At 56.5% G+C, this 9,825-nt stretch overlaps 1 protein-coding gene across 1 annotated transcript; it reads left to right on the top strand.

Moving 5' to 3' along the window:
* Positions 1-4,376: 4,376 nt before the first annotated feature.
* Positions 4,377-9,816, top strand: LOC139250700 (protein NDRG4-like; the record flags this gene model as incomplete). Its single annotated transcript, XM_070873074.1, has 3 exons — positions 4,377-4,482; positions 7,022-7,142; positions 9,754-9,816. Coding segments are annotated over 3 exons (290 nt in total), but the record flags the coding sequence as incomplete, so codon positions are not given.
* Positions 9,817-9,825: the final 9 nt, after the last annotated feature.

Here is a 9,825-nt window from a genome sequence, read left to right on the forward strand (position 1 = left end):
CATCCTCTGTCTCTCTCTCTCTCTCTCCCTTTCTCTCCCCTTCCATCCTCTGTCTCTCTCTCTCTCTCTCTCTCACTCCCTTTCTCTCCCCTCCCATCCTCTGTCTCTCTCTCTCTCTCTCTCTCTCTCTCCTTTCTCTCCCCTCCCATCCTCTGTCTCTCTCTCTCTCTCTCTCTCTCTTTCCCTCTCCCTGCGCTCCTGTTCCTCCTCTCCCTCCCTACCCTCTACCCGTCTATCACGCAGTCCCTCTGTGTCTCTCACTCCCTTCCCCTCCCTCTGTTCTTTCGCTCCCCTCCATTCTCCCTCTCGCCCCTCTCCCCTCCCTTCGCTATCTCTTCCTCATTCCCCCTCTCCCTCGTTCCTGCACAAAAGGCTAGCGGAAATCCAGAACCCCTGAAGCTGACCGACGAGGAAGCCCGAGATCGATTGAGTTTCGTCGGCTAAATGTATCCTGGAGCAAGGGCGGGGCCATGGATCTGAGCTGTCAATCAGCCAGGGTCCCATTCAACGAGCGGAGCAGGCTCGAGGGACTGAATGGCCTCCTCCTAAAGTTCCCTCCCGATACAACCTCCCTCCCCTCCCCTCAGCACGATCTCTGGGCTCCTCCAATTCTGGCCTCAGGTCCATTCCCTCCAGCCCCACAACCCCCCGAGATGTCTGCGCTCCTCTAATTCTGCCCCCCTGACCATCCCTGATTATAATCGCTCCACCATCGGTGGCCGTGCCTTCTGTTGCCTGGGCCCCAAGCTCCGGAACTCCCTCCCTAAACCTCTCCGCCTCTCTACCTCTCTCTCCTCCTTCAAGACGCTCCTTAAAACCCACCTCTGTGACCAAGCACCTGCCCTAATAGCTCCTTATGTGGCTCGGTGTCAAATGTAGTCTCGTAACACTCCTGTGAAGTGCCTCGGGACCTTTAAGACATTAAAGGCGCTACTTAAATGCAGTTATTGTTGTTGTTGATACATAAGAACATAAGAACGTAAGAATTAGGAACAGGAGTAGGCCATCTAGCCCCTCGAGCCCGCTCCGCCATTCAACAAGATCATGGCTGATCTGGCCGTGGACTCAGCTCCACTTACCCGCCTGCTCCCCGTAACCCTTAATTCCCTTATTGGTTAAAAATCTATCCATCTGTGACTTGAATACATTCAATGAGCTAGCCTCAACTGCTTCCTTGGGCAGAGAATTCCACAGATTCACAACCCTCTGGGAGAAGAAATTCCTTCTCAACTCGGTTTTAAATTGGCTCCCCCTGTATTTTGAGGCTGTGCCCCCCTAGTTCTAGTCTCCCCGACCAGTGGAAACAACCTCTCTGCCTCTATCTTGTCTATCCCTTTCATTATTTTAAATGTTTCTATAAGATCACCCCTCATCCTTCTGAACTCCAACGAGTAAAGACCCAGTCTGCTCAATCTATCATCATAAGGTAACCCCCTCATCTCCGGAATCAGCCGAGTGAATCGTCTCTGTACCCCCTCCAAAGCCAGTAGATTTCAACAGCTATTCTGCTGCACTTGCACCGATCCTTAGCATAACGACTCAATCACTCCCCAACATTAACTCCTTTGCCGTCTTCAATCATTGACTCCCTGGTATGGGTAATGAACAAATTGATGGGTGACAATCCTATGTCACTAAGCTCTGGCATTCCCTCTCTAAACCTCTCCGCCTCTCTACCTCTCCTTCAAAAAGTAAATTCATTCGTTCCTGGGATGTGGGCGTCGCTGGGCATTTATTGCCCGTCCCCTAATCGCCCCTGGAGAAGGTGGTGGTGAGCCGCCTTCTTGAACCGCTGCAGTCCGTGTGGTGAAGGTGCTCCCACAGTGCTGTTAGGGAGGGAGTTCCAGGATTGTGACCCAGCGACGATGGAGGAACGGCCGATATATTCCCAAGTCGGGATGGTGTGTGACTGGGAGGGGAACGTGGAGGTGGTGGTGTTCCCATGCGCCTGCTGCCCTTGTCCTTCTGGGGGGTAGAGGTCGCGGGTTTGGGAGGTGTTGCCGAAGAAGCCTTGGCGAGTTGCCGCGGTGCATCTTGTAGACGGTGCACACTGCAGCCACGGTGCTGACATTGCCGTCTCGGTTTGGTGTCTCACTGGGCAGTTAAGTGTCAACCACATTGCTGGGGGTCTGGAGTCACATAACGGCCAGACCGGGTAAGGACGGCAGATTTCCCTCCCCGAAAGGACATTACTGAACCAGCAGGGAATTCCCAACAAACCGGTGGTTTCATGGTTACCAGTACTGATAACTGGCTTTTTAATTCCACATGTATTTAATGAACTGAATTTAAATAATCCCACCTGCCATTGTGAGATTTTGAACTCGTGTCGATGGTTTACCAGTCCAGCAAAATAACCACTATGCTACCGTTTTAAGGCTCTTCCCACGCACTCCTGCGTTCTACCCGTCGTAAACAAGAGGTGATCCCAAACTCGGCTGCCCCGTGTCCTAATTCGCACCGAGTCCCGCTCACCCATCACCCCCTGTGCTCGCTGCCCCGTGTCCTAACTCACACCCAGTCCCCCTCACCCATCACCCCCTGTGCTCACTGCCCCCGTGTCCTAACTCGCACCGAGTCCCGCTCACCCATCACCCCCTGTGCTCACTGCCCCGTGTCCTAACTCGCACCCAGTCCCGCTCACCCATCACCCCCTGTGCTCACTGCCCCGTGTCCTAACTCGCACCGAGTCCCGCTCACCCATCACCCCCTGTGCTCGCTGCCCCGTGTCCTAACTCGCACCGAGTCCCGCTCACCCATCACCCCCTGTGCTCACTGCCCCGTGTCCTAACTCGCACCGAGTCCCGCTCACCCATCACCCCCTGTGCTCGCTGCCCCGTGTCCTAACTCACACCGAGTCCCGCTCACCCATCATCCCCTGTGCTCGCTGCCCCGTGTCCTAACTCGCACCGAGTCCCACTCACCCATCACCCGCTGTGCTCACTGCCCACGTGTCCTAACTCGCACCCAGTCCCGCTCACCCATCACCCCCTGTGCTCACTGCCCCGTGTCCTAACTCGCACCGAGTCCCGCTCAACCATCACCCCCTGTGCTCACTGCCCCCGTGTCCTAACTCGCACCGAGTCCCGCTCACCCATCACCCCCTGTGCTCGCTGCCCCGTGTCCTAACTCGCACCCAGTCCCCCTCACCCATCACCCCCTGTGCTCACTGCCCCGTGTCCTAACTCGCACCAAGTCCCGTTCACCCATCACCCCCTGTGCTCACTGCCCCGTGTCCTAACTCGCACCGAGTCCCGCTCACCCATCACCCCCTGAGCTCGCTGACCGACACTGGCTCCCGGTTAAGCAGCGCCTCAATTTCAAATTTCTCATCCTTGTTTTCAAATCCCTCCATGGCCCTCGCCCCCTCCCTATCTCTGTAATCTCCTCCAGCCCCACAACCCCCCGAGATGTCTGCGCTCCTCTAATTCTGCCCCCCTGACTATCCCTGATTATAATCGCTCCACCATCGGTGGCCGTGCCTTCTGTTGCCTGGGCCCCAAGCTCTGGAACTCCCTCCCTGAACCTCTCCGCCTCGCTACCTCTCTCTCCTCCTTCAAGACGCTCCTTAAAACCTACCTCTGTGACCAAGCCTGCCCTAATTTCTCCTTATGTGGCTTGGTGTTAGAGTTTTTGGACCTTTTCCTCATCAGAGGCAGTCCCTCGGAATCGAGGAAGACTTGCTTCCACTCTAAAAGTGAGTTCTCAGGTGGCTGAACAGTCCAATACGGGAACCACAGTCCCTGTCACAGGTGGGACAGACAGTGGTTGAGGGAAGGGGAGGGTGGGACTGGTTTGCCGCACGCTCCTTCCGCTGCCTGCGCTTGCTTTCTGCGCGCTCTCGGCGATGAGACTCGAGGTGCTCAGCGCCCTCCCGGATGCACTTCCTCCACTTAGGGGCGGGACTGGTCTTTGGGCCCAGGGACTCCCAGGTGTCGGTGGGAGATGTTGCACTTTATCAGGGGAGGCTTTGAGGGGTGGTCCCTTGTAACGTTTCCTCTGCCCACCTGGGGCTCGCTTGCCGTGAAGGAGTTCTGAGTAGAGCGCTTGCTTTGGGAGTCTCGTGTCTGGGGCATGCGGACAATGTGGCCCTGCCCAGCGGAGCTGGTCGAGTGTGTGGTCAGTGCTTCGATGCTGGGGATGTTGGTCTGGTCGAGGACACTAACGTTGGTGGTCTGTCCTCCCAGGGGATTTGCAGGATCTTGCGGAGACATCGTTGGTGGTATTTCTCCAGCGACTTGAGGTGTCTACTGTACATGGTCCATGTCTCTGAGCCACACAGGAGGGCGGGTATCACTACGCTTAACATGTTAAAGGCCGCTGTATCAATAGTTGTTGTTGTTGATGTCTGCTCTTTCTCTCTCCTCTCCCTGTAGGAGTATGACGTGGAGACACCCTACGGGACTCTGCATGTGACACTCCACGGGTCGCCCAAGGGGAACCGTCCTGCCATCCTCACCTACCACGACATCGGCCTGAACCGTACGTAATGCCCTGTACCTCACTAAATCCGCCTGTTTCCACCGACGTAACATCGCCCGTCTCCGCCCCCTGCCTCAGCTCATCCGCTGCTGAAACCCTCGTCCATGCCTGTGTTACCCCTAGACTTGACTATTCCAACGCACTCCTGGCCGGCCTCCCACATTCTACCCGACGTAAACTCGAGGTGATCCAAAACTCGGCTGCCCCCGTGTCCTAACTCGCACCGAGTCCCGCTCACCCATCACCCCCTGTGCTCACTGACCCATGTCCTAACTCACACCAAGTCCCACTCACCCATCACCCCCTGTGCTCACTGACCCATGTCCTAACTCGCACCGAGTCCCGCTCACCCATCACCCCCTGTGCTCACTGACCCATGTCCTAACTCGCACCCAGTCCCGCTCACCCATCACCCCATGTGCTCGCTGCCCCCGTGTCCTAACTCGCACCAGGTCCCGCTCACCCATCACCCCCTGTGCTCGCTGCCCCCGTGTCCTAACTCGCACCGAGTCCCGCTCACCCATCGCCCCCTGTGCCCCGTGTCCTAACTCGCACCAAGTCCCGCTCACCCATCTCGCCCTGTGCTCACTGCCCCGTGTCCTAACTCGCACCCAGTCCCGCTCACCCATCACCCCCTGTGCTCACTGCCCCGTGTCCTAACTCGCACCAAGTCCCGCTCACCCATCACCCCCTGTGCTCACTGACCCGTGTCCTAACTCACACCCAGTCCCGCTCACCCATCACCCCCTGTGCTCGCTGACCGACACTGGCTCCCGGTTAAGCAGCGCCTCGATTTCAAAATTCTCATCCTTGTTTACAAATCCCTCCGTGGCCCTCGCCCCCTCCCTATCTCTGTAATCTCCTCTGGCCCCACAACCCCCCGAGATGTCTGCACTCCTCTAATTCTGCCCTCCTGACCATCCCTGATTATAATCGCTCCACCATCGGTGGCCGTGCCTTCTGTTGCCTGAGCCCCAAGCTCTGGAACTCCCTCCCTAAACCTCTCCGCCTCGCTACCTCTCTCTCTCCTCCTTCAAGACGCTCCTCAAAACCTGCCTCTTTTTGGTCACCTGTCGTAATTTCCGCTTGTGCCGTTCGGTGTCAAATTGATCTGTTTTGTTATAACACTCCTTTCACTGGGTTAAAGGCGCTATATAAATTCAAGTTGTTGTTGTACGCCCCCACCCTCCCTTCCCCGTATCCCCCTGCCCTTCCCGCTCCCGGCAGAGCGGCTGGATCTGGGGCTGTCCGATTCACCGCTCGCGCCAGCTCGACACGGATCAACTCCGCCGTCCTGACACGGGCTCGCGGGACCGTGACTCGCTGGCCGGAGACATTTGGCACAATGGCGGCCCCCGACAGTTGTCGGACCATGGGAGGATCCGTTCAGGCTCAGCGGGTGAGGGGCTGAGGGGCACTGTGTGTAGGAATCTTGTGGGGGGGGGGGGGGAGGTGTACATTCCCAGTAGGAACCTGTGGGGGCGGGGACTTTCCCAGCAAGAGCCTGTGGGGGAGGGGGCATTCCCAGTAGGAGCCTGTGAGGAAGGGGACTTTCTCAGTAGGAGCCTGTGGGGGAGGGTACATTCCCAGTAGGAGCCTGTGAGGAAGGGGACTTTCTCAGTAGGAGCCTGTGGGGGAGGGTACATTCCCAGTAGGAGCCTGTGGGGGAGGGCACATTCCCAGTAGGAGCCTGTGGGGAAGGGGACTTTCCCAGCAGGAGCCTGTGCGGGGGGGACGGACAATCCCAGTAGGAGCCTGTGGGGGTGGGGACATTCCCAGTAGGAGCCTGTGGGGGTGGGTATATTCCCAGTAGGAGCCTGTGGGGGTGGGGACATTCCCAGCAGGAGCCTGTGGGGGTGGGGACATTCCCAGCAGGAGCCTGTGGGGGGGGGGGGACATTCCCAGTAGGAGCCTGTGAGGGAGGGCACATTCCCAGTAGGAGCCTGTGAGGGAGGGCACATTCCCAGTAGGAGTCCATGAGGTGGACATTCCCAGTAAGCATCCATGGGGAGGATGGGGTAGCCCTGTGGGGGAGGGCACATTCCCAATAGGAGCCTGTGGGGGAGGGGACATTCCCAGTAGGAGCCAGTGGGGGCAGGGCGGCGGGGGGGAAGGACATTCCCAGCAAGAGCCCTGGAGGGGAGGAACATTTGCAGTCGCTGGGCTTTGGTGTTGAGAGCGGTGGGCAGGGGGAGGGGGAGAGGGGGAGGTATATCCGCAGTGGAAGACCGTGGGGAGGGGAAGGATGATTCCAGTTGGATTTTGAAGTGTCTCAGTGGGCAGCACACTCGCCTCGGAGTCAGGAGGGTTGTGGGTTCAAGGCCCACTCCAGGGACTTGAGCAATTCAATCTAGGCTGACACGCCCAGTGCAGTGCTGAGGGAGTGCCGCACTGTCGGAGGGGCCGTCCACAATTCCAGCAGGGCTGGGGGGGTGCGAGGGGAGTAGGCCATTTGGCCCCTCGAGCCTGCTCCGACAATCAATAAGATCATGGCTGGCCCGCTCGAAGTATCTGACGCTCTCCCTTTCTCTCCCCTCAGATAAGACCTGCTTTAACAGTCTCTTCAAGTTTGAGGACATGCTGGAGATCACCAAGAACTTTGTGGTGTGCCACATCGATGCGCCCGGCCAGCAGGAGGGGGCTGCCGCGTTCCCCCCCGGGTGAGTGCGTAACCCCGGTCAGGTCAAGGGTCACCTATCTGAACAGTTCAGTCCCATTCCTGCCTTGCCCTCTCCCCATTGGCCCCATCGCAGCTGTGCTGCCTCTCTGCGAACATGTTCGCCCGTTAGTAACACAGGCCGCTCCTTGCACCTGAGGAAAATGAGGCCAATTCTGGGCCTCGGGCCCTGACAAAGGGACGGGGCCTAGTCCCGAGCACGAGCGGGACAATTCTGGGCCTCGGGCCCTGACAAAGGGACGGGGCGTAGTCCCGAGCACGAGCGGGACAATTCTGGGCCTCGGGCCCTGATGAAGGGACGGGGCCTGGTCCCGAGGATGATCGGGACAATTCTGGCCCTCGGTCCCTGATGAAGGGACGGGGCCTAGTCCCGAGGATGATCGGGACAATTCTGGACCGAGGGCCCTGATAATGGGGCAGGACATAAGAAATAGGAGCAGGAGTAGGCCGTTTGGCCCCTCGAGCCTGCTCCGTCATTCAATAAGATCAATAGGCCGATCTGATCATGGACTCAGCTCCACTTCCCTACCCGCTCTCCATAAACCTTCACTCCCTTATCGTTCAGAAATCTGTCTATCTCCACCTTAAATATACTCAACAACTGGGCCTCCACAGATCTCTGGGGCATGAGAACCCCAAAGATTCACGACCCGCTGAGAGAGGAAATTCCTCCGTCTTAAATGGGCGACCTCTTATTCTGAAACTATGGCCCCTAGTTCTAGGTTCCCTCACGAGGGGAAACATCCTCTCTGCATCGACCCTGTCGAGCCCCCTCAGAATCTTACACATTTCAATAAGATCACCTCTCATTCTTCTGAACTCCAATGAGTAGAGGCCCAACCTGCTCAACCTTTCTTCATAAGACAACTCCATCATCTCAGGAATCAACTGAGTGAACCTTCTCTGAACAGCCTCCAATACAAGTATATCCTTCCTTAAATACGGAGACCAAAACTGCACGCAGTACTCCAGGTGTGGCCTCACCAATACCCTGTACAGTTGTAGCAGGACTTCTCTGCTTTTATACTCTATCCCCCTTTGCAATAAAGGCCAACATTCCATTGGCCTTCCTGATCACTTGCTGGACCTGCACACTAACTTTTTGTGTTTCATGCACCAGGACCCCCGGGTCCCTCTGTACCACAGCACTTTGCAATTTTTCTCCATTTAAATAATAATTACACCCAAGAAAGATCAGGCCAATTCTAGCCCTAGGGCTTAATGAAGGATCTGAGGAATGTCAAGTCAATTCTGGCCCGAGGCCTTGATGAAAGAACAGGGGGCTGCACGGAGCAGGTCAGACCAACTCAGTTGACCTGAACCCAGAAATATAGCAAGCTTCAGGTCACGGCTATTCTGGGTGATGGGAGAAGGGCAGAAAGGCGGGAAATTAGGGCCTTCTCCTCCCACTCCCACTCCGCAGGCCTTAATGGTCTCTGTAAGCTCGTAAACTGATCTGCCCCGGGAGTGTTTGCTGGGACAGTGTAGAGGGAGCTTTACTCTGTATCTAACCCCGTGCTGTACCTGCCCTGGGAGTGTTTGATGGGACAGTGTAGAGGGAGCTTTACTCTGTATCTAACCCCGTGCTGTACCTGCCCTGGGAGTGTTAGATGGGACGATGTAGAGGGAGCTTTACTCTGTATCTAACCCCCTGTACCTGCCCTGGGAGTGTTTGATGGGACAGTGTAGAGGGAGCTGTACTCTGTATCTAACCCCCTGTACCTGCCCTGGGAGTGTTTGATGGGACAGTGTAGAGGGAGCTTTACTCTGTATCTAACCCCCTGTACCTGCCCTGGGAGTGTTTGATGGGACAGTGTAGAGGGAGCTTTACTCTGTATCTAACCCCCTGTACCTGCCCTGGGAGTGTTTGATGGGACAGTGTAGAGGGAGCTTTACTCTGTATCTAACCCCGTGCTGTACCTGCCCTGAGAGTGTTTGATGGAACAGTGTAGAGGGGGCTTTACTCTGTATCTAACCCCGTGCTGTACCTGCCCTGGGAGTGTTTGATGGAACAGTGTAGAGGGGGCTTTACTCTGTATCTAACCCCCTGTACCTGCCCTGGGAGTGTTTGATGGGACAGTGTAGAGGGAGCTGTACTCTGTATCTAACCCCCTGTACCTGTCCTGGGAGTGTTTGATGGGACAGTGTAGAGGGAGCTTTACTCTGTATCTAACCCCCTGTACCTGCCCTGGGAGTGTTTGATGGGACAGTGTAGAGGGAGCTTTACTCTGTATCTAACCCCCTGTACCTGCCCTGGGAGTGTTTGATGGGACAGTGTAGAGGGAGCTTTACTCTGTATCTAACCCCGTGCTGTACCTGCCCTGGGAGTGTTTGATGGGACAGTGTAGAGGGAGCTTTACTCTGTATCTAACCCCCTGTACCTGCCCTGGGAGTGTTTGATGGGACAGTGTAGAGGGAGCTTTACTCTGTATCTAACCCCGTGCTGTACCTGTCCTGGGAGTGTTTGATGAGACAGTGTAGAGGGAGCTTTACTCTGTATCTAACCTGGGCTGTACCTGCCCTGGGAGTGTTTGCTGGGACGGTGAAGAGCGTTGTGTTATAACTTTCCCTGCAATGTGTTTGCTGTTCCACAGGTACCAATACCCTTCGATGGAACAGCTGTACGAGATGCTGCCCTGTGTCCTCCAATATTTCAAGTAAGTCCC

Source organism: Pristiophorus japonicus, unplaced genomic scaffold, assembly GCF_044704955.1.
Source record: "Pristiophorus japonicus isolate sPriJap1 unplaced genomic scaffold, sPriJap1.hap1 HAP1_SCAFFOLD_4154, whole genome shotgun sequence".
Classification (NCBI taxonomy): Eukaryota; Metazoa; Chordata; class Chondrichthyes; family Pristiophoridae; genus Pristiophorus; species Pristiophorus japonicus.